The sequence below is a fragment of the Drosophila elegans genome, unplaced genomic scaffold, assembly GCF_018152505.1.
Source record: "Drosophila elegans isolate 14027-0461.03 unplaced genomic scaffold, ASM1815250v1 contig_814, whole genome shotgun sequence".
Classification (NCBI taxonomy): domain Eukaryota; kingdom Metazoa; phylum Arthropoda; class Insecta; order Diptera; family Drosophilidae; genus Drosophila; species Drosophila elegans.
Window position 1 is genome coordinate 13,730,293 of NW_024546167.1, and position 24,768 is coordinate 13,755,060.

At 39.3% G+C, this 24,768-nt stretch overlaps 3 protein-coding genes across 7 annotated transcripts in view; 1 reads left to right on the forward strand and 2 right to left on the reverse strand.

Moving 5' to 3' along the window:
- LOC108138899 (LIM/homeobox protein Lhx3) overlaps nucleotides 1–24,768 on the forward strand; it is a 32,696-nt gene that overhangs the window by 2,623 nt on the left and 5,305 nt on the right. The window lies entirely within an intron of this gene.
- LOC108138900 lies at nucleotides 3,076–3,773 on the reverse strand. The gene has a single exon (XM_017261447.2). The coding sequence runs from the start codon at nucleotides 3,771–3,773 to the stop codon at nucleotides 3,171–3,173; it is 603 nt and encodes a 200-aa protein (XP_017116936.1). The 3' UTR covers nucleotides 3,076–3,170.
- LOC108138901 lies at nucleotides 3,786–4,147 on the reverse strand. Its single transcript, XM_017261448.2, has 2 exons — nucleotides 4,032–4,147; nucleotides 3,786–3,968 (listed from the first exon to the last, which is right to left on the reverse strand). Exon 2 carries the CDS (start codon nucleotides 3,966–3,968, stop codon nucleotides 3,786–3,788), a length of 183 nt encoding a protein of 60 aa, XP_017116937.1. The 5' UTR covers nucleotides 4,032–4,147.

The window sequence follows — 24,768 nt, forward strand, 5'->3', positions numbered from 1 at the left end:
AGGTCTTTAAATAAATATTTATTTGCCAACTAAGGTTTTTTTAAATAATTCAAATATAAACTAGTTAAGATATATATTTCATATTCCATATGTCATAATTCCCACTTGGTGATAATTTTTCTATGTGTTGGCCACGTTTTAATTATGCAAAGTTTTTGTGTGCCGCTCGCCCATTGTTTTTATGAACAGCCAGAAAGGTCTGGCGATGAAGATGAGTTCGGGTTATAGGGACGGTCTTTTGGGGTCATATGAGGGCCTTGCGGTTGGCCTGGCTTTGGTTTTGGCATTTCCATTTCCATTTCCATTTCCATTTTCGTCTTCCAACCCACGGACCGGCAGCTTAAGTGTTTTTCAATTAAATACGAAAGCTTTCCCGGTGGCCGACCGCCATCTTCACATCTCCGAGGAGCTCATTTCGAATGCCCTTTTAGGAGGGCTCAATGTTGTGGCTGCTGCTGCTGCTGCTATTGCTGCTGCTGCTCCTACTTTGCCTCCTTACTTTTTATGCCATCGGTTGAAATATATGGTCCGAGGGGACGGCAATATATAACTGGCAAAACTCTTGCAGAAAGTTTTCTTTGGACGAAATATGCTGAACAACTTGCCAAGCAGATGATTTATTACTGCCCGGTTTTGCTGCTGGTCAAAGAGATTTCTTTGTCGCAGTTGCTTAAACCGCTCGAGTTAGAGATCCTGGCATGTCACATTTATGATTTCGTTTCATGTTCATTTACCCCCTCCCCCCAAATACACACACACACACACATGCGTTTATCCCAGTCGAAAATCCCACGCCAAATCAATCGCCAATCCCCGGGCCAAAAGCCAGTCCAGAAGGATGACAACTGACTGCGGATTGGAGTCGAGTCGAGTCGAGTCGAGTGGAGTCGAGTGGAGTGGAGTAGAGAAGATGACATCGGACAGAGACACGCGCCGTTGACAAGGACAAAAGCCGTAACCAAATCCGAAGGCGAAACTGTTGACAAACTCCAAATGTCTCCGGCATTGTTGCTAATGCACTGGGAATACAAATACCCGAAATCCAGGAGGGGCGGTCCAATGCACGTGTCTCCTCATCAAGGGCATTGGGCATTGAAAAGAGCAGGCTCAGGCGATTTTTCCATTTTGCCGCATTCTGCTTCAAGTGCGGCGGGATTTTGTTTTAGAACACGCGTAATTACAAACAAATAAATAAAGGGGGTTGGATGGGGCTGTGCCCGGAAACCGCATGTGCTGGGACCATCAGATCGCCTTGGTCGAGCCTTCGCCACGTGTCACTAATATCCACTGCATCCCCGACAAAGTGCGTGCACTCAGGGAAAATCAGGGAAATCAAGGAAAATCCCATGGCCATAATTGAATGTGAAAAACTTAACTCTAACAAAAGTGGTAAATTTAAATTCACTAGGCAAATTTCAGTATTTTAAAATTGTTTTCAAGTGTCAATGGAAATTCAGAAGCTGTGGCTTTTTTTATTAAAGCAATTTGAAGCGTTAACATAACTTAAACATATTTTCTGTTATTGACTTTGAATTCTTCATATAATAAATTATAATAATATTGTATAAATATTGTATTTAATAAGGAGTCAAGCACAGTGAAATTTCTATACCGAAGACCAAGAAATGCTTCAAAAATAATAAAGTATTGGAGTTTACGAGTTATTAAAATCATTTAATGAGCGTTTAATTTTTTATTGTCGATAAAACATTTACAATGGCTGCCTTAAATCTCCGACGATTTTAGAATGAATGACTTAATGTCCATTTGAAAAATCAATCGATATGACAAACATTGTAAAGTTTTTGGTGTGTTTTTGAAAAATCGTTTGGATTTAAATAGTTTACTCCAACGATGGTTACATTTGGTTGAATTTTTGATGAAGGAGATCTTTGATACGGTTTGAATGGCTACATTTATTTTTTTATTTTTTTTCAGTGTACTTGTTGTTATACATTTTTTCCCCAGTGCAGTTGGGCAGGGTTTTAGCTTTAGCTGGTGTAGCATGGCAGTTCGATGTCCCAGTGGACCCGAATGACGTGTGCCGGGCGACGTGCAAAAACGAGCAGAAAAATTGAATTATGCGCTTGCGGTGCTTCCTTGAACCCCCTCCACCAACCCTCCCCTTAGCCCGCTAGATCCTGCCCTACCCTGAACCCAAAGTCCCACCCCTTCCAACGCTCGTTTTGGGCAATCGACAAATATTTTGTTATTTGCACATAAACATATTTATCGAGTTTGGGTTTGGTTTTTCTTTTCGCTTGTTTCAAATGCTTACAGAATGTATGAAGGGGGTGGTGGGTGGGAGGTGGGGGGTTGGAGGAATATAGCACTGGAAGACTGCACCCACGGGTGTTTTGTTTCACCCGTTCGCCTGTCAAAAATTGTGTAAATATGTTTATCATTTCCACTTGCCCACGGAACCGGTGCACTTAGCGCTGAGCAAACATCCTATATACACCCCGCAGCCAGGACCTCAGTGTCCTGCCTTTTCCCGCAACTTTGCCGGCACTTGTCGCTCAACCGCTGGCCGCGTGTCCTTCGTTAGCAGTTCTTGTGTGGCTTTCCTATTAACGGGCCTACAGCCCAAACCACCCCATAAAACCCCACCCCCAAAATTTTAGCCTAAGCGTATCCGTTTTTGGTTTGTTTTTTCCTTCCTTCCTTCCTTCCCGCCTTCCTTCCCTTCGATTCCGGAATGGGTTTCGGCAATTGTTGCCTTCAGCTTATGTAATTTGTCATAATGTCAACAGGCGCGCAGATCACGCAGTATGAGCAAACACTTCATTCGAGAACTGATTGTCCATTGAAATGGTTAGCGAACCCATTTCAGTTATAGCTGAAAAAGTGATTAAATAGATGACTTTTAAAAAGGGCGAAATTCTCTTTGAAGAGTCTACGAATGTTTGTTTGCTTTGCCCGAGGTCAATACTTTTTGAGCTCAAGTATGAATTATATTCCCTTATTATAACGCCTCTTGAATTATTCTTAAAGCTTAAAGTTATTACAAAGAGTAACAGAATTTGGTTAAATAAATAATTATAATAATATAACTTAAATTAAAAAGCAATTTAATTTGTTTTTTGTTTATATCGTTGTTTATATGGTTTTTATTTCGCCTTCCCATAGGGGTCTTAAAATAAATTGAATTTAAAAATCAGTTAAGCCGATCACATATAGTTATATGCTATAAGATAGATGGCTTGATTGTTTGTGTCTCCGATCAAACCCATCTCGTTGATCAGCAAATCCCGCATGTCCTGGTGAACGGACTGAACCTCCTCTCCAGTGGCTGAAGGATCGATTGCCAGGTGAATCTCCCAGAGGAAATCCGCAGGTCCGTAATAAGTTTGGATACTAGCATAGGAGCTGGTTTGTGCAAGACGCTCGTATCCAGAGGCCGTTTGATAGCTACTCTCGGTGGTGTAACCAGAAGTATCCGAATCAGATGAGAAAAGTTGGACACTGCTGATGGAGCTGCTAATTGAGTTTGGTTGCATATCCTCCAGAGGTGTTTGCGATGTGGTCACCATTAGTTCATAAGGTAAAGTGTCCTCCACAACTTGTCTACTTTCTGGAGATCTAGAGCGCAGCGATCCCAGAAGCATTGTTCTACTTGATTCCGTCTTGGTTTCCGATTGCGATCTTTTTAGTTTTTTATTCACCACTTGCGATTCCGTTCCAGACATCCAAGCACTCGGATAACATCGTTTTCGACTTGGTCCAGGGATTTCTTGACCATTTTCCCTTTCAGAGGATGAATCCTCTTCCATAACTCAACCTAACTAATCCAATTCCAGATCGTAGAGTTTTGAGAGACTCGGTTCCGAATCAGCTTTGACATCAAGGTCAGTGCTTGTACCGATTTCCTCGGTAAAATCGGTTTGTGTGGATGAATTGAAGGTCTTGAAAATTCTGGCCAGATCGCGTCGAAAGACATTATAGGCAACCAAATTGATTTCACACATCTGTATTCAAATAAATTCGTACAAGCAATATCTTAAAATATTTAACATTTTTCACGTACTTACCTTTTTTTTAGAATTTTGAAGTTCAGACTAATTTGGTTGCCACAAAGGGCAACAAAAAAGCAATACAAATTTTAGAATACGAAACGAAATCTGCGTTGATTAAAATGGCAAGGTTTCTTTGTTTGTAATTAATACAAGAGAGAAAAAGAGATGTTTCTAAAACGAATTATGTTTTTTATTTTTATAATAATTAGTTAACTGAAAATTTCTAATATTTTTAAGCTTGCAAAACTAATATAATCAAAAAATGTCTTTATTTAAAAATATAATTTGTAACCTTTTGAAACAAATTATAACGTTAAGCAACAGATAAACTTTCTTGTATATCCATAAGTTTAGTGGAACGTGTTTTCATTCCTTGCGAATTGAGAGCTTCCGATGATCATTAATATACCATGTTCAAAGGTGCAGGCCTAAAAAAACGACTCTCTCCGGGGACATCAATATCTTATGCCTCTCCGGTGACCCCAATACCATTGGAGTCCGTTGTCTGTGAAGCATACTTTCCGCTTTTTTCATTGCTGGAATAACAAGAATGAAGTCCCGAACGGAAGGTAAAATTGTGGGTCTATCAGAATCCCTCCCTCTTCCCCCCCTTCCCCCCCTTCCACCAACGAAAGTCTGGCAAACAAAAGCAGGCCCAGAGCCAAGTTGAGAAATCAGTTGATTCTGTTATTTTTCCCGGTTATTGTTGGCTTTTCGTTTCCGTTCTCCTTCCTGGCATGGCGTCCACATAAATCATTTTTTCGCCATTTTTCCGGATTCTGGGGCTTGGGCTGTGATGGGGAATTGTGGGGCCCTGCACATTTCCACCTCCTGCATATTTGATGGCTTTTCTGGGTCTGCGCTTAGCATCGACGACAGCTTTTTGACTAGCCAACTGCCGGCTGGCAGGTAAGCCAAGCGACTACCTTCCATCGTTTTCCACCACCCACCACCGCCCACCTCCTGATTCTTATATTTCCTTCTTCTTTTTTTTTGGCTACGTCTGATGCTCCCCCTTGGAGGGTACTTTTTTCTTTTTTTTTTGTCAGGGGGGTTGAAGGCGAATGTTCAAGTTATGTTAAGTAAATAATGGGGCGTTCATATGACGCTGGAAATGTGTGGGCGTGGGTTTTTTGTGGAGTAAGGGCTCGTCTTTCGCTATTCTTTTTTATTTTTTTTTTGTACTTCTAGCAGGAGGGTGTACACAGTCATGTGTGTTTTTGTAGTCAACTGTTTACTTTTATATTTCTTCGCTGCTTAATAAAATAAAATAGGAATTTCGCTTGGTAAAAAATAAACGACACGAAAATGGTTGGAGATGTCAGCTGAGAATAGCAAAGACATCTGGGACTAGCTTTTATAAGGGCTATTGTTGAGGGTTATAAATTTCAGTTCTATACAAAATGTTTGCTGTGTATACTTAAAGTTATTTAAAATTATCTTACTTGGCCAAAACCAAAACTTAAATCTTTAAATGACTAGGAATTGTTTTACATTTTTATTATAATATATTTTCATTGAGAACTATTAATGTTGTTAAACATTTAAATTGAATTATTGATTAATTTTATTACTATTTGATAATTTTCTCCTGGATAATTTAAAAAAATATCAAAATAGTTAACTAAACATTCAAAAACTCATTTTCTTATGACTAGTCAACGACCTATTTAATGCTTAAAAAATATATATATATTTTATTTAAGCATTAGAAGTGGATTAAGGACTCAAAAGTAAGATCAGGAGTAAAATTTATTTAGATTTTATCGTTTGCGAAGGTCTCAGACATTTTCCCGACTCCAGGATTGCTTTTCACTCACCACAACGCACAAGTTCTGTATATTTTCCTAAGTAAAAACTTTTTTCGCTGCTTTTGGAGTAAACAAGTGAAATGTATGAAAACATTGCGCATCTATATATGTTTATATATACGGATATGTATGTCTATATAGATATATATAAAATGGGGTATTCCCTCCCCCCCCTTGAGTGTGTTTGTGGAGTGCCTGTGGCGGACCCACAAGACAACATTGCGTTGTTGCAATGTTGTATGTAACTAAAGTGAACTGAATATTTTTGTATTTGTGCAGCACACTTTGAGGAGCCACATTGCCCCAACTCTCCCCTCGCAATGGAAAAAAAAAAACACAGCCACAATTTACCAGCCACTCCCCATTTGGCAGCTGGCAAAAGCTGTCTCAATGTTGCTCTGGCTTCTATAAAAAACAATATCCCGCAGCGAACTTTATTAAATTACACGATTTTGACAGTTAAGCAACAGCCTGCCCCTCTGTTCGCCCGAAATTCTTCCCCCTCTGTGGAAATCATAATTTTTCTTATTTTATGTAATATGCTCGAAGCTGCCAACAACCCGGAGAGGAAACAAGAGGAACAAGGCATCCGTATCCGCATCCGCATCCGCATCCTCATTTTCATCCTCATCCTCGATGCTGTACCCTCATTCCACCGAAGGACTGTCTAGCAACGTGTTGGGGTTCAGGAAGCTCCTTGGTATTCCTTAGGGGCCGGTTTAGGCAAATACGAGTCGAAAATGCTGGCAATAACAAAGTGAACAGAGATACGAATTCTTATTTTATTTAATTGTTATACCCTTGCAGAGAGTTTTACGATTTTTCACCAGCACTTAGCAATGCATTGAATAAAGAATATGCATAAATTTCAGAGACTTCAAAGAGTCATATGAAAAGTCTTTGTTTTGTTTCTTGAATCTACAGTTTTTGATGATGCTATTTTTTGAGAAACAGTCTGAAGCATACATATAGTTTAAATTTCATATAATTCAGATATAGTTTAAATTTCTCCAGTTCTTTATTTTAAGTATTATTTAAGTTTTATTCCGGTTAGTTAAAATAAAATGTAATTAATGTGTTTGGCTTGTCAAGCTTCTTTTGTAGGTTAAAAAAATTACAAATAGTAAAAACAAATAATATAAAAAAATCTTTGGAAAAAAAATTAAAATGTACAACTTTTTTTTAAATATTTTATAACATTTTCTTTAGTTTTAGAAAGAAATAAAAATAAGAGTAGATACCCACAGAGGCAAACATACAATTTTAAATGTTCTCTAAATGTAAAATGAAGCAAGTGAAAACATCTAGCCAGGGTATTTAAATTACTGCCAAATAAAAGCAATCTCCCTCGCGTTTTTGTTATTCTTTTTTTTTTTTTTTGAATCCAAAATCCTGGCAATGGTAACCGAGTTGATGGAACATTTGCGTGGTTTTTGGCCCGCAGGCGTTGGCATTTAAAGGGGCTGATGGTCCAAGGGAGTGGTAGTCCATGGTAGCCGCCACGGTTAGCAACTTTCTGTTCTGTTTTTATCATTCCGCAATTAGCGCACCCATGTCCGCTCCCGCTTATCATCATCGTCTCCGGAGTCCGGACTCTGGAGCAGTAGCTCCGGAATATCTTTTTGCTGCTGGTGTAAATATTTGAACGGCATTTCAGTCGATACCTTGAACGTTGATAAGACTTTACCCAGCCGCGATATCTGAGTATCTGCGGGGGTATCTATAAATACGCAACGTGGGCATCCTACTCGTTTTCTATTTTCTATTTTCAGGTGTGCCTGTATCTTCGAGACCGTATGTTCCTGCTGCGGTTATCGTCTATATCGACTATATCGTCTGTACCTGGTCTGGTACAAGATTTGCCCATTGAGAAGGCAACACAACACCGTTGTTGACACTCTGTTTCACCGCTTACAAGGTGCCTACCTTGTGCTCACGTAGAAACAACACACAAACGCACACACACACACGGAATGTACCAAATTGATAAGGCCAAAACCAAAACATGAAACAGAAACTGTGTTCCGAAAGAAGTACGAGTATCTGGTTGTTCCTACCAACATGTTTGTGCAGGGGGAGAAGAAGTGATTTTTATGGTTTTATTGGTATTGCAGGTCTTCAAAATCTACCATCTACCCCAGCAGCGTTAAATGAGGCCTATTAACATGAATCCGCCGGATAATGCATACAATTTTTCTATTCATAGAGTCCACCCCTGAGAAGTGGCACTCCCACTTCCGAATTTATTTCAGTTTCAGCCACCCCTTTTGGTGGCGGTCCTTTTATGCTCTTATTTTATCACTGATTATTTTCCACATCGCTATGCTCTTTGTCTCGATTCCGGGACTCTTTTGTCCGAAGCATATCTAAACAGGTGGTCCCAGCAGGTGGCTATAAAGCCAGGACCCTTTGTCTGCGACCACCATCCTTCGAGCCAGCGCTCCTGTCCATTTATGCAGTATTTACCTTTCAATCAAGCCGGGATATAGTTGTTTGCATTTTTGATTCCATCTTTTTGTGTTTGCCTTCTTTGGCCAGCAAAGTCAACCGCACATTATTAGCAACACAAATCAGAAATAACTGGCTTTGTGAGATCGATGCCATAACCAAATTAAGGGTGTTTATAATTATATATATATTTGTACAGCAATCATAGAAACGAAAATATTGTTACAACAATTCTAGTCTATTGAGTATGCAAAATTACCCAATAAGTTCCTTATTAACTTTATACTTACGAAAGTACTATCAAACTTTTGATTTTTAAAATAACGCTTTAAAATTATATTGATACTTATTATAGTTTATTAGATTTTTTAATTTTTTTTTTGGGAGTATTTAACTTTAATATATTAAAGTTAAACTTTCCAATGTTCATTTCGCAGTTTATTAGCTTCTATTGGATTTGGATACTTGAAAATAACAAATAGCCGTGTAAAAAAGTGATGTCTTATGCAATCTTAAAAAAAAACCTGAAAGTGTTTGGCAGTCAACTAAAAATTATATGCTTACATGTATTGAATTTCATTTGATTTTGTTGCCAGACAACTGATCGTTTGAATGAGTCACGAACTAAGATCGAGTAAGACACTAATTTTAGCTGAAATTATCTTTTGGGTTTTTCGCTATTTTAAAGATAATCGCATCACAGACAATGCTAGAAAATCGAAGTGTTATTATTGAAATTTTTAATAGCGTTTCACGTGGGATCCACTTCTGTATATGCTGAAAATGTTGTCATTATAAAGCAATCCAATTCCCGATATGTCATTTTCAACAATAATAGCCGCGATTAGTTAACTTATCACTAGTTTCAAGGAGAGTCTGATTTCACTGCAATCAGAAATGCCGTCGGAAAGTGTATAAGTCGATAAAAAAAAGAGTCGGGAGACACGTTTGGGATGAGCCATGTGGTCAAGTTGCAAAGTTCGACCAGTAGACAGTGAACTCAGTCATACGGAAATAGCAAAAAATAGATGACAGATTTGCTTTTTGTTTTGATTTCGGAACAGAGACCAGTCGGCAGTCAATCCTACGAGTATGGCCACTTATAGGGGCTTATCGGGCTTACGGAATGATAAGTTAAGTTTCGCCTAACCCTTACCGCTCTCATTGAACCGATCACAACAGATAAGTGTCACTCGAGACCTATACAAACAGGATCGAGAATAGAGTGTTATTGATGACTGTGTCGACTTTATAATACCCGCAAGTTATTGCTTAACTATTTAAATTTAAATGATTATCACAGTAGGGAATCAAAAATGTCCACTTATGATCTTAATATTGGATTCAAACTAATAATCTTAAGACAAAGAAAGGATTTAAATTTTTTATTTTTATTAAAAAAAAAATATTATTAAACTTTAATAGTTTAGTGATGATTAAGCTACCTTATCCTTGATTTTTCAATTATAAAATCAGTAGTGTTTTTTAAATCACTTTATCAGTGAAAAAGATTTGTCTTCCGTTCTGAAAACATTAAAATTCAACATTAAAAAATATTGTTGCATAATTTGAGACACCCTTTTCATTGATTTTAAAACCCAAATGATTTTTGTTTGACCCTTCGAAATAGAATTTCTTACATACCACAAAATATTAGGAAAAATGTATATAATTCTCTCATAAATATGTTTAATCGTTGAGCACTTTTTAACTGGGTATTTAGGCAATCAAAACATTAGGCATCCATTTGCTGAGTTTCCCCAGGCCTTCTTCAGTGGGTTGTTTGTCCGGACATCTAAGAAGTGCCGCTGTAGGTTCTGTAGCTGTAGTTGTAGTTGTAGCTGTTGCTATATCTGATTCGGTTTCTGTTTCAGTTTGCCGTAATATTTACACAGTTTGCTGAACTACTTTCGAACGCAGCCAGCGAGCACTTGAAAGTGTCAAACAAATGTTGTATAACCGTAGCGATGGCCTAACCCTCAGTTGGCCCGGGGCACGCCGGCTATCTCTGGAAGGGATCGGGGGAAGAGGCCAGATGGGGCTTACGGGGCACTCCAAGACCTGAGCTCCCTCGAGTGGCCATATAAATGTGTGGCACTGATTGCGCCTCGAGTAGCTGATTGGGCCAATCCAAAAGCAGCATAAAGCTAATAGAGTACAAATACTACAACTGCTACTACTTGGATTTAAGTCCAATATAATCGTTTTTTAAATCTAGAGTAAAGTTATTTATAGGCTTTGAAGTCACCGGCAGTGCAGTTGCTATCGGATGTTTGTCTAAAAAGGTGGATTGCAGTTGACCCAATAATCCGAATGTGCCACCAGATAAGACCCCCATCCCCCCACCGCCCCTCCCCCTTACAGCCAAATGGAAAATCTCAAGCTGGCAAATAGATAAATGGGTTTATTTCCCAAACACATGACACCCAGAGTCTCGAAGTCTTGCGATTCGCAGCACATTTCTGTGACCTGGAGCTGCTGGCCATTGACTTGAGCGTATGTCGCAAATTATCCGATGCTGAAAGCGTTCACTGAACAAAATGATTTTATTGCATGAGCCTTGGCCACTTGAAACCATTCGCCCATATGTTGCCATTTGTGACAAAACTGCACCAGACACGCCAACTCCAAAATACATACAAAAGGGAGGAAGTGGAGGATCAGGAGGTCCTGAAAGTCAGCAAAGTCGAGAAAATCAGAAAAGTCGGGGAAATCGGGGGATGGTGGAAGCTGGTGCGGCTGTCGTTTGTTGTCGTTAATGCCCAATGGGTGGCAAATTGTTTTTTATTATCGCTCGGGCCGTGGCGAGACAAGTTGGGTGGGATTGTGGGCTGGGCCTTCGGATTGAATTTCTCCGGCCAAAAGGAGTAAAGCGAAAACGAGTCCTTGTCCTCTCCACCACCCTTCTCCCCTGTCGATTGGGTGAATAAAACTTTAATGGAACGACACAAATCGCTGTTTGTTGGCAACCCTCGCCCCACGTCTCCCTTTTGGTGTCTCTAATGCAAAGTAATTGAGTGCGAAAATGCCGTCAGTTTTGTCAGAGGTTTTTGTGGCTGGTGCTTGAATTTTTGATACTTTATGTCCCCGGCACATCTACACGGATATGAGCAGGCATAAAGAATGCACTCCAAGTGCATTCCGCTCCCAGTTGCCAGCACATTGGGGAATCATTGGGAGCACAGCAACGGAAAATAAAAACTGCAAAGCCGAGAATGCTTAAGTGAACTCAAAATGGTCAAACTACTTTAGACAGGGCACGGAGAAAAAAAACTCGAATTCTAGAGCAATAAAAAATTAAATCCTGTAATTACAATTAAAATTGATTAAGTTCAACTTTTAAATTTTATTGAATTTGTCTTTTTATGGTACTGATGGCAAGGATAATGAATGTTTATCGAACATGAAAGAAAATGTATTGCAGTATAATTTTATTTACATATATACTTTATATTTATATCTAAAAATCTAAATAAAAGTGATAACATTTCTTTAAGTTGATTCAAATTAATTTAATCTATGGCCAAATTTGTCCAAAGTAAATAAGAAATCAAGCCTCATATATTATTAAATGTTTACGCGAGTCTTTAACAACAAAGTCACAGTTCGAATTTGACTTCGCTTTTATTTTACGATTTTTAGTAAAACTTTGTTTTTCTTTTCGATTAAGAGCTTCTAAATATTTTGGCATGTGTAGATGTGCAAGGGTTGGTCTGGTGGGTGGAAATGTTGTGATGACCTCTGGGTAGACATGCAGTTGGGTCACCATTGTGGGCGTGTCAGGACATTCCGAATTCTCTGGCACAGGGAGGTCACGTAAATTGGTGATTGCAGCGGGCCATTGCACGTCTCAATTTTTTGTGTGCCGAATCTCAACTGAGAACTTGCAGCTAAGTTCAGTTTATGGCCCATACTCTGAAAAGGGCGTTGGGCGGAATGGTGTGGGCGTGGCAGACTGCGGACGTGACCATGCAGTTACGGCAGTCGAAGGGGCACAGATTGAAAGTATTTGTCTGGCTTGCAAAGTGAATGCCGAAAGTCTAGAGCTTTACTTTATTTGTCACGTGAAGGAACGTTCATAAAAATAACTCATAAATCGTAGACAATTTTTATGTCCATGAAGTAATAATCAAATAGTAATACAGAAATTTGAGGGATAATCAAAAATCCATTTAAATTGAGTTAAGCAAAAATACGTTTGAACCTTTTGAATATTAAAAAGCAAGAAAATACAAAAAGAAGTTGATTGGCTTAACCCATAAAAATTCTTTCTTAGCAGTTATTTTAAATTATATTAAACAAAGCCACAAAAGTAAAAGTAAACTGTTCTCCTTTAAAGAAATGCTTATAAATTCTGGTCAAAATTGAATCCGCAATCGCAATATTTCCACTCCTTTGCACAGAGATTTTCAGGGTCCTTTCCCAGCGTACGTTGTGCGTTTCTGGCCCCTTTATAAATATGGCGACGTCCATTTTTGTGGCTGATAATTCAACAACAGGCAGGCAGGAAGGCAGAGGCAGGCAGGAATAGCTTTTTGCTTCCTCGATTTTCCCTCGTGTGATTCTGGAGTTCTCTGCAGTTTACCCCACATCCAGACCATGGCCAACCATTTTCTGCGCCATCTTGGCTTCATCAAACGCACACAAAAGACCATAAAGGCAAAGCCAAGATAATGGAGCACAGCACAGTCGAGTAGAGTCGAGCTCCGAGGAGCAGGCAAATAAAATGGGCACCAAAACGAAGTCGTTAGAGCAGACGTACACAGCAGAACCACCCATTCACCCATCCACCCATCCACCCACCCACCTAACCCCCAACAATGGCGGGCTAGCCCAAACCCAACCCCAACGATTCTATAGCTACCATCCCAATCCCAATCCCAATCCCAACCCCAATCCCACCCACACCTAGGACGTTTTGTGCCAGCTTCAAAGGAGGAAATCACCCCAAGTGTGTATTTTTATAGAGACCGCAATAAACCTTTTTCTTCTGCCATTTTTTGTTTTTTTTTTTGTCTGCTGCGCCTACTTTTGGTTCTGATACACTCAAACATAAATTTATTACATTTTTAAGAAAGTTTTCACCTAGTTATGTCTTAAAAATTAAAAATTTATTATATTATATGACTTCTCTTTTTACAAAACACTTCGTTTTCGTTTTTATGTGCTTCGGTTTTCGCAAAATATGCAATCTAACTGCATAGTTAATGATATGAGTAAACTGTTACGAATATATTTGTTCTAATAGCTGATTATGTATTTAAATACATGAAAATGCGTTTTTATAAAACGGAACTTGGAACAACCAAATTTCGAATTCAGTATTCCAAAAAAAAAATGGTACCCTACACTAAAATTCAAATGTATTTCCAAGCCAGTTAAATTGAAATGTGGGTTAATATTATTTCATAAACAAAACAACAAACATTTTTGGACTACAAAATTCGTAAATAACGTTTTGCTTAAAGCACCAGTCAACAGATTTAAAGATTATTTTAATAATGCATTTTTTTGGAGAATATTTTGTTTGGAAAATATTTTTTGAGAATATTTATGAAAAATATTTTATTTGAAGAATAGTTTTTAGAGAATATTTTTTTTTGGTTTTTAAAATATCCAACGAATTGCTTGAGTGCACAAAGAGGTTATGGGGGACCTGACATGCACGATGGTTTCTGCCACAGCTTGATGAAGTTGCAGTTGAGACACAATACGGAGGCGGACTGGCCCAAGACCACCACGGAGTGTAAGAGGAGTGGAACAGCCGTCCATAACCATAAAGGCGGCTCAACGAGGCGGAGGCCGACCCGATTGATGATGGTTACCGAGCTGGGTGGCACTCAAAATGGGAAATGCGAGGAGGACCAGTGGTCCTCCCATTGCTGACACTCGGACATGGGCCTGTCGCTGTTGCCTATTCCTCGCAGCTCCAGCATTTTTTCGCCCGTAAACCTTTTTTTTTATTTCTTGTGACGTTTTACAGCTACGGTCAAGGGTGCCGGTGGTCGTTTGGTCAGCTTGCTTCTCGGACTTGACGCTTCAATGGCTGCCAACGGGCGTGCGCCTTTTGTTTGCCAGCAAAAAATACAAAAAAAAAAACTGAAAACTGAAAGCAGAGAAATATCAGCAAGCGAATCAAATGTTTTTTTTTTTTGTTTTTTTTTGCAAAGTAGCCGAAAGCCAAGCGTACTACAAAAGATTCAACAAAAAAAAAAAGAATATAAAAACTGAAAACAGAAAGACTGAAACAAGAATGAAAAATACTGAAAATAGGAAAATGTGTGTGGCGAGTGGATCCCATTGTTTAATGGCCGTCAGATGGAATGTGCGCCATAAATTGAAAAGTTATTGTGTTGCACGGCCCGCAGTGCGCCCTGCCACGCCCCTGCCGCCGCTCCCGCCTTCGTTTCTCGCCCCATTGCCCCGCCCTCGGTGCGCCCCTTTTTTCCTGGTCCAATTGTCCTGACAAGCAGTTTTTGCTCTCAAATTGTTGAACCAACATATTTGACAGTTCATTTTTGGTTTAAGCCAAGAATTTAATGCAGTTTCTCGATGGTTTTGGTTTTAGTGGTTTATTACTGTGGCCGGTTATTTAGAAACATTTTTAATGTGCAATAAATTGCTTTAAGAAAACATTTGAAATTTTTCGATATTATTTTAATTTTATAACTTCATTATTTTTTTCAAAAAATCACAATATCAGATCGTTTTATTAAAATATCCCTAAATATCATTTATAAATTTAATATAACTGTTTTTTGTTATTGATATTTTACAAAATCAAAGTTAACCAAAAAAGTAACGTAATTCAGTTTTTTAAATTGAACACGAGAAAAAGTAAAGACAATATAGGCATAATATTGTATACTTCTTTTACAAAGTATGACTCTGTGGCATTATGTTATGTATAAAGAAACAAAAGTATCAAATTTAAAAACCCCTTTATGAGAAATGAAAGTAACAAAACATTTAAAAGACAATGGAAATTTGCTGTAACCACAATTAACAAATTGCATAAATGGCAAAAGAAAACACAACCAGCAACCCCACAAATGTCCTGCCCTAGAAAACCTCGAGAAGGTAGAAAACCCTTTCACAATGACTTAATCAGAATGCCGAGTGCTTGGAAAGGAAACGGAATATGAAACAAGTGCATAAAGTAAATTATAATAGGCATAATAAAGAAGGACCTGCTGAAAGCCGGGGCAAACATGTCGCAGCGCTTAGCTACCACTTACTTTGAATGCCCAAGAAAGGTGGGGCCAGAATGGGGGGCAAGGACACGGCCATAAGTGCTCACGGCCCGGAATTAAAAGCAAACGCATTAAAAGGTGCCCAAAAAGACTTTCACCTTGGCAAATGGCGGCAAAACAGGCGACAAAATGGCCCAGCTGCAGATGGGGTTTTTTTTTTTTTTTGTCTTGGGGTTTGGGTCCCCTGCGCCCCGGTGACTTAATATTGCATGAGCTGATGGTAGCTGGTACCCAGTGTATCTGGTAACTGGTATCTGGTAACCGGTAACCAGTAACCGGAGAGCACGGCGACCACACGACACCGGAAACATTTTTAATTATGAAACACTAAAAGTGGCAAAGCCAAAGTGCAACACGCCGTCGGTTGGGGCACGGCACGCGCTAATGGAGGGGAGTCCGGATTCTCAGCACTCCGGACTACGGACTACGGACTACGGACTACGGAGTGGGAGTTCTGGGGGCCATTGCTATTAACTTAAACGCCTCTTTGCCGGTTAATGGAAATGAACCTGGTCGTCGTCGCAGTTGCCGGAGATGGGCAGTTATCTGGTTAAGACAGCTTTAGGGTGCTGAGCACACGCACTTCAGGTGCACTGCACAAAAAAAGATGCTAAAGAAATATGAGTATTGTACAATGAGATTTAAAAATATTTTAAAATGGTGTACACAAGCAGATTATGGTTTTTAAAAACAACGAATTTTTTAACCATAAAAGTAAAGACTTAATTGCCAATAGAAGTAATATTCAGATATATCTTTATATTTTTTGTCTTCCTTAAAGTACACTTCAAAATTGTGGTTTCTATTTGTTAAAGAAAATTATAAAAATTAAACAATTTATTTTTACTTTTATGAATTTATGACAAACATAAACTTGGCCTAAAATAAATTTTTAATAACTACTTTACTTTTTCAAATGTTTTTCAGTGTCGAAATATATATAATATAAATGACCAATTACTGCACTAGAAATTATGAACTATACATTTTTGACTTTGTATTTTAAATAGAAGATTTTTTTAATATATATATAGACATAATATTGTATAAGTGTACCGGTGAAAGAAGACTTCGTGTTAACACGGCCAAATTGCCGAGGTGGCCTCAGACCCGTTTCCGTATTGAGTTACCATTTCAGTCTTAATTGCAGGCACGTGTGATCCGCTTTTAACGTGGCTAACAAGTCAAGTGCGTGGCTCGCACCTACGAACTGAGTCCTCGCCACTTTGGCACAACTCAACGCGACTTTGAAAAGTTAAAGCGAAACCTAAGTCGCGTCTAAGCCGCACGCGTTTTTCCCGGAGTTTCCACGCGGCTAGAATTACCATATGACGATGAGGATGGCCATGAGGATGATAACTATCCGAGTGGGGTTGGGCCCAGGAGTCGTAGAGTTCCAGTCGCGTGTCCGGGATGATGAGTCCACTTAGCGAGTCGAGGGTTGCAGTTGCTTCCCGCCCCCGAACAAAACTGACTCATCTCCGGTTACAGGAGGTCTGAAGTTATATTTTCTCCTTCTTTTTTTTTTATTGCTGCGTTTGCTTTAGTTCAATATATCGATGACTGGTTCAAGTGATTCCCATCTCTGTGCGGACATATAGTATAGTACTGACATGCAACAGTTGAAACAGACCTGCTGACTGAAAACTCGACAACGATTTTCTCGGGGGTTGTTCTGCTGGGCAAATTGATTAAGGTCATTATGCAGTTGGGTAGACGGTATACGGCAGCAGCAGCGAACCGACACCGACACTGACACTTAATCCCAGCGGCATAATCAGCAACATATTGCAGCAAAAAGCTTCGCCATAAAGAGTAGCAAGTTTTTGTTTTCACCGACAAATTTGTAGCACCCTTGGAGGATTGCAGCGTTTTTGGTGGGTTCAAAAGGTTAAGCACCAAGCCGTTCTTTTTATGGCTTACCCATTTTAGTTTCACAATAAACTTGCCTGCTCAGCTGTCTGTCTGCCTGCCTGTCTTCACCTGGCGAAAATAGAGGGAGTGTCCTGGAAACCAGTTATCCTTTAGCCCGGGCGCTCCCTTTCGCCGTAAACCGGATTATTCATGAGGTCATGAATCCAAATACATCCAAAATCCTTGGACTCTGGTACTCTTACTTGCTGACAAGTGACATAAACGATCGTAGCAACAAGTGAGGAGGACTTACCCAAAAAAAAAAAAACCAAAACCTGTTCAATTTCAGACCGAAAACCAACCATCCACTCAACCCATCCTGTAACGCCCCTTAAATGCTGCAAATGCTTTTATTACATTAAAAGCATTAACATTAACGGTATGTAGAGCAAAGTACCCCCGAGTTTCGCCAATATGTCATCAATGCGCCCGTCGCGTTAACCCACGACTGGTGCTACGCATTGTTAACACCCAGCGTATCCAGATCCTGGGGTGGTGTCCTTAAACATGGAGAGGCAATGAATATTTTCGTGTGTGTATGTGTGTGTGTGGACCTCTGAAAACAAACAGCGGGATTTTGTCATAAACGAGAGCTCAACGGCGGTCGCTCGGATATTCCTTTCTTATTTGTATTTCCCGAGTGGGGTGAACACTGGGTCGCAGTAGCTGCCATACTTGCTAAAATTTGAACTGAAAAAAAAACCATTTCACCTACATTTATGTTTCTTAGTTTCCAATAAATTTGCTTTCTTTTTTAAACACTTGAGACAGATTTTTTAGATTTTTAAACCTTCTGAAATTGATAATTAATAAATCAGGCCGAGATAAAATTTTGGTGACTTCAAGATTTCACACTTTCTCGCGCTTTTGGATTTTTTTATGATTATATTTTAGGTACCTAGAAGTTAAATAAATATTTAAGAATATTTTACAATGTAAGTCCTAACCACTGTGCCACTCAGAACTTGACTTTGTCAATGAGGCAGCTCCGAGTCAGCCACGATCCGAGCCTGTTCGAGTTCGAGTTCTTTTGTCCACCACCCTTCGTTTCGTCTTTATTTAACTTTGTCGAATTGATTTCGTTAGGGCAAGAACAACAACCACAACAGCTTCGAGGGGAGGGCAGTGGCAGGACGAAGGGGGGAAGGATGTCGACCAGGATATAGGCAACACCCTCAAACAAGAGCGCTTTCCTTTGGCTGAGCGACTGATGCTCCTGCTGGTCCTGCTTGTGATGTTTCCATTTGTACAAAATAGAGCACTTAACGGGGAAAACTGCAAACAAATTATTGCACTTGCTGTCACCAGAGTGACTCTGTGTGCGAGGGCCCCGCTCACTGGAATCCTTGGCCCCCTCCACACTATATATACCCATACCCATCCATATCCATGGCTGGCTGGCGCTGCATACACTTAAAGGATTACAAGCGGATCTGTCGCTTGTTTGCCGCTAAATGGACGCATTTACCCGTTTTGCCCATGCCATGGTGGGTGGATGGTGGATTGGTTGGTTGGGCGGTGGATCACAATAGCCGGCGCTTTTTATGGCCAATGAATAGATGAATGAATGCATGACAAACTGACTGGATGACGGACCGGCTGACTGGCTGACTGAATGAGTGCGACTCTGCGGATGCGGAGGCTAAGGCGAAGTTACTTAATGGATTTGGTTAAGTGCTGCATTGACATTTTGATAAATGCTTTGGAACAGATGCGTTGCCAGTGGTCCCGCGTTAAAGGCTCGACTCCCGTGAAAGCTTAAAAGGGGGCGTTGCCAAGCCGGCGCTCCCATCTCCCATCTCCCAACTTGTACAGGACACCGTCGCTGCCTTATGATAAATAGTTTGCCACTCGACGGCCCAAGGAAAAGCCACCCCCATCTATTTGGACTTTCTTGAGTCAAATCTATTGACCGGAAAAATGTTCTAATGGTAGAGCAATTTAACAAAAATATATCTATAAAACTCATATTTCATTGCGGTAGGCAGACAACCATTAGAAGAGGTATTAAAATATATTGTTTCCATATAAAGTAAAATTACCAAGCTGTATTTGTCTTCAGTTATGTTAAATTTCTGAAAATGTGGATAAATTAAGATGTAAAATATTGATTACCTTTCCATTGAAAAAAGTATTTTAAATGTATACTTAATTATAATAGGTTTTTGCAATTGTTGCTTATCAACAATATGCCTGCTACTTATTTTCTGTTGACAAAAACTCAATCAAACTGGAAGTCTAAGTCTTATATATTTTTGGTTGCTTAAAAATCTTTTGCTCTTTAAATTTATAAACTTTAACGAAAACGAATTCATAAATTATAACGAAAATATCAACATTCAATAATATTCAACATATCTATGGTTTTATTCGGCGTATTCATAATTAAAACTAGAATAAAAGCCCATAAGTTTTTTCAGTTCACGCTGGATATTTTTTCAGGATTTCAAACGTTTTGAGATCTCTATAATAATTCGTGTTTATGGTATGTTAAAAATAGTCTGACACCAAAAAATTGTCTGTAATTAACCAATCTCATATAATAAAGAACTAATGTTAAAAATAATCCACCACCAAATATTTGTCTGTAATTAAGCAACCTCTAATTGCATGTTTTGGCGATGATGCGCTTACCATTTAAAGTTCCTTGGAGCCTACTTATCGTTCAAGGTTTCCCCCTTAGTCTACATTGACCTATTTGGTATTCAGTAACTTTTGTAACTTTTTTAATGTCTTCCGCAGTCAAATCGCTTTATATCCTACCCGCAGATCAACCCTGAATAAAGTTGAGTGTCAATTTTTTTGTACATTGTTGCCCCCAAATGGCGAAACTTTTTGTTTCGTAATGTTGTTTTTCAAGTACCGCCTAATTAAATAATATGCGGTGGCCATAGCCTTCGTGTCCTTTTGCCTGGACAACGAGTCCTTGCAGATGACGTCCTGCTTTTCCTATGCAAAGTGACGACGCGTGCAATGGCTCAGCCCCCAAATTGAAGACAAAGTCAAACCCTGCCCTACCGAAAATTGAGTAACTTTATGAAAGTGCACATACCCTTAAATAACTGGTATAAATAATATATTAAAATAGATAACGTAGGTTTTTAAGTACTTATTTTCTTTAAAAGTATATTTTAGAATATCAATTTTACGATACGTGAGATGAAATTATAACACATAAAATATGTGTTTATTTTTTAAATTGCTGGGACAGATCTAAAATGTTTTCAGTATTTAAATGATTATATTAAAGACATATTTGAGGACCTCAGAGTACACGAAAATAAACTATTTTTTTGGGAAAACTAAACTATTACCTGTATATTATATTTTGTATTGTTTTTTAAGTTATATCCATAGTAAGTACCCTTTGAAAGGGCATGTGAAACAAAAGGGCAAAGTCAAAGGGGCCGGCGCATAAAAATGATGGCGAGGACGAGTGCGAGAACGACGCCACCGCGCACAATTTGAATCCTAATGGATGCGTGCGCCGCGGCAAACGAGTGGCACGCACGCGATGAACCGAAGGCACAGCTGGCGGGGAATGCCGTGTCCTGGACTCCTCGGGTCCTGGTGTCCCGTCCCGTCTGTTTTCCCTTTTTTTTTGTGTGTGTTTTTTATTTTCCGCCCGGGCTATGGCGGAGGTGTAAAGTTCACGTGTGCCCACTTACCCAACCCACGGAGCGATGCCGTTTTATTAATGCTTTTGGAGTGCTTTCAATATTTTATCGCGCATTTTGCTCTATGACTTGGGTCGGTTCGGTGCTTCCTGGCAGGAGCAGGATGTCTATCGTTTCAGGTCGTCCTTTTTCCCCCGATATTTTTTACCCCTTTCGAAGTGCATCGGGCGTTGCGTAATAACTTTTAGTTGGTCACTTTGCGGGAGGTGGCCCGTGGGTGGACAGAGAAATGTTTCACGGGGCCATATAAATAGTGGCCCAACCTCAACCTCAACCCATTCCCGATTCGGCCCACTATTATGATTATGACTTCGAGCTGCCGACTCTTTATCTAAATGGGTCTTTTGTTTGTCTATGCGCGGGGTCTAATGGAAGAGGTGGAGCTATATGGCTATATGGCCTGGAGTTCTGTCCATGCCATTCATGTTGATTATGGTCATTTGCTGTTTGTAGTTGTCGAGTCGAGTTGCAATTGGTGGGCACTCGTACCTGCCATTCTGGTGGAAAGGCTCAATTAAGTTGTCAATCTAATTAGTTCGAAAGGATCTGAACAGATGTCAGCACTGGCCAAATAAAAATGGTCATCGATCTGGAGTACAGTTAGTTATATCAATAGGTTTGCATCTAAAGAGGCTAATTTATAAAGTATTATTACTCGTCTTTTGGTCATGTTTACCCAGGACTTGGCTCTTTTCTTTGCATTAGTTGGGAAATTAATTTCCTTTCCATGCTGCTTGCCATTGTGTGGATGTTTTTTTTCTCCAAAAATGTTGTAAGCTTCCAGAGACAGCTAAACCGAAAGGAAACAAAAAGTGTATATAAATTATAAACCTAACAGTATGGAGGAGTAAGCTGCCAAGCATTAGAGTGGTGGCAACGCTTTCAAGTTTTAACGTTGAGGCAACACGACAGGCTAAAGTCGCCAGGGGACTTTTGGCCCACGCGTTGCAACGGCAACTACAACGGCAAAACCAGCAGCTTGGATCGAAAAACGGAGAGCAGGATATAGCCAAGGGTACACTTTAAAAAGAATAATATATTCCTGAAGGCAGAAAAATGATTAAGGGGTGACACCATACTGACGTTCTAAAGAATTTATTTATTATGTACTGCGAGGTGTTTAGTTTTGAGTGATAGGGTTCCAAAAAATATGGCCATAATTCACAATTTTAATTTTCAAATATTTTTTGATTTGGAATTTAACTAAAAAAATGTTTTTGTTTAGTTTATGTAATAGTACAAATGGCTCCAAGTCATTTATAAGGTAATTTTTCCGTATCGAGATGCTTATTTTTGAGGCCATGTTGAGGAATTTTTCCTAAAATTAAGGAATTTTGGTTTCAGAGTAAAGTAATATTATTTGTTCGTCCAAAATTTGTTATTCTTTAAACATAATTTTGTTTGGGCTATTCATCTATTTGTTTCTTAGTTAATGATTAAGTATTGCATATTTTTTAAGCGTTATTCTACAGCTATAGCTGTTTTTGCTGCAGGCAAGTTGTTTTACAGGGCGTGCCCGCAACCCTTAGAACACCATCTACAGGAGTGTGGCTGTTGTTGTTGTGGGTGGTTTGATGTATTACAGTCACCGACTAACCACCCACTGACCACAACTCCTCACCCAGGTTGATGGGCATTTTATCTTTCGCCCGCTGCGATTAGGCAACAAGCTTGGACAGAAGTGAACCGAGTTGTAGAGTGCGTGCTTGCGTAGGTCCATTTTCAGAAGTTTTTCTGGTTATTCTGTATGAATTTTTGAAAACCCTGTCTTTGCATGCCTGATACCTGCCCTAATAGCGGGGATATCGAGGGAGTGCGATATGCTTACACGAAAAAGAGCTGCTTTTGGGTTCTGCTAGACATAATCCCAGCTTTGGCTGCCTTTTGCCCGTTGCCAGCATATTTAAGCTCCCCTTCGGGCCCAGAAAATCCTGGTGTCCTGCTGCCCAGATAATGCTTAGCGACAAGGATGAATTTATATATAGATACATATATCTGTTTGCCTGCCTGCGTACCGCTCAATTTGCCTTCGATTGCGAATCCGCCATTTTACCCGGGGCAGCCATTCAAAAAAGTCCCTTTTCTTTTTCGCTCTTTTTGTTGTGAATCCTGTTGTCGAGTCCTGACAACGTCGCTGTCGGCTATGAATTTGTATCGGGTTTCTTTTATTTGGAGAGCACAATTGTACTATGTATGTGCTTCAATTCTTGCGTTATTGTCAATATGGTTGCGAAATCCCCAAGAAGTAGACTACGAATATTTTAGCTAAGTTGCACATGTGAAAGGACACAGATAATAAATAACTATAAGCCTTTAAAAGCTGTTTGTTGAAAAGTTTTTCCTCTTTCTTCGATTAGAAAAGTATGAGTGAGATGTTTTAGTTGCGATTATATTATTTCCGTTTCAAACCATATTTCTTTAAGATTTATTAAATACAAACCGAACCAAATAAATATTGTTTAGCTGTTGAAAATTAGTTTGTGAAAGGAACTGTAAAAAAAAAATAATGTAAATAAAAATGAACTCCCTGCACTTTAAATAAGGTTTCAGTGTAACATGCCATGATGAATAAAATCTGAGAGGCAGAAATAACTTAAAACCGAAAAAAATAACGATATTTCAGCCAGACTGTCAAGTCAAATTACAAAGAAGAGCCTTTAAAACGTCCAAAAGTCCGAAAGCCAAATGCGAATGTGTGTGAATTGTCGTTTGCGTGTGTGAGTGTGTAGTTGTTGCTCCCTTTGGCTACGCATGTTTTGACTTTTGGAAAATGGCCGAGACCAAAGAGACCGAGAGCCTGGACCACTTGGCAGCTCATAGGCGTCCGTCTCGTCTCGACTCACCAACCGACTGACGGATGGCCTAAAGCGGTCGAGTGTGTATGGATGCACTGAGAAAAATGACAGTTCAAAGTTGGTACGATATCATATCATAAAGAACAACCAACAATTTTTTAAAAAATGTTTTCAAAAAGGAAATAAGTAAAGTATAATAGTTTTTAAAATGGAAAAATAATTCATTTTTAAAAAACTGTGCATATTTTCTAGAAGTCCAAAATGTAAACAAAGAAATTGTTAGCTGCAAATTATATTCTAGAACAATGTTTGAAATACATTTATTATTTTCAGAACTATTATTTTTAATACTTCTTATAAGTTACATAAACTACCTTCACAGCTAGAAAATCAAAACATTGAGAATTTTAAAATCATAACTAATAAAAACTAAATATAATGCAGATATTGAAAATGCCATTAACACTTAATATAGATTGACGAGCAATTTAAAACATATTTCACTATGTGGTTTTTAGGGGGTGTGAGGGGCAGAGGGGTCAGGGGTCTGGGGTCTGGGGTTTTGGGTGGCAGGTGCGCAGACATTGCTCTCGATCAGCCGGTCGGTCGGAGTCAGTCAGTCAGCTATTTAACGGCTTTAAGGTCATTTTCACAGTTACGAAACAATGACACAACAATAAGCAATGGCAGCCAAGTGCGCACACCTACATTAACAAACACACACACCCACACACATACGTCCGTACACATGCAGGCAGGATATGGCTGGATGGAAGAAAAGGAAAGAGCAAAACTGCAGTTCAAAACAATACAAACATATTTATGTGTATTTTTAGTACCGTACAGTGTGTTTT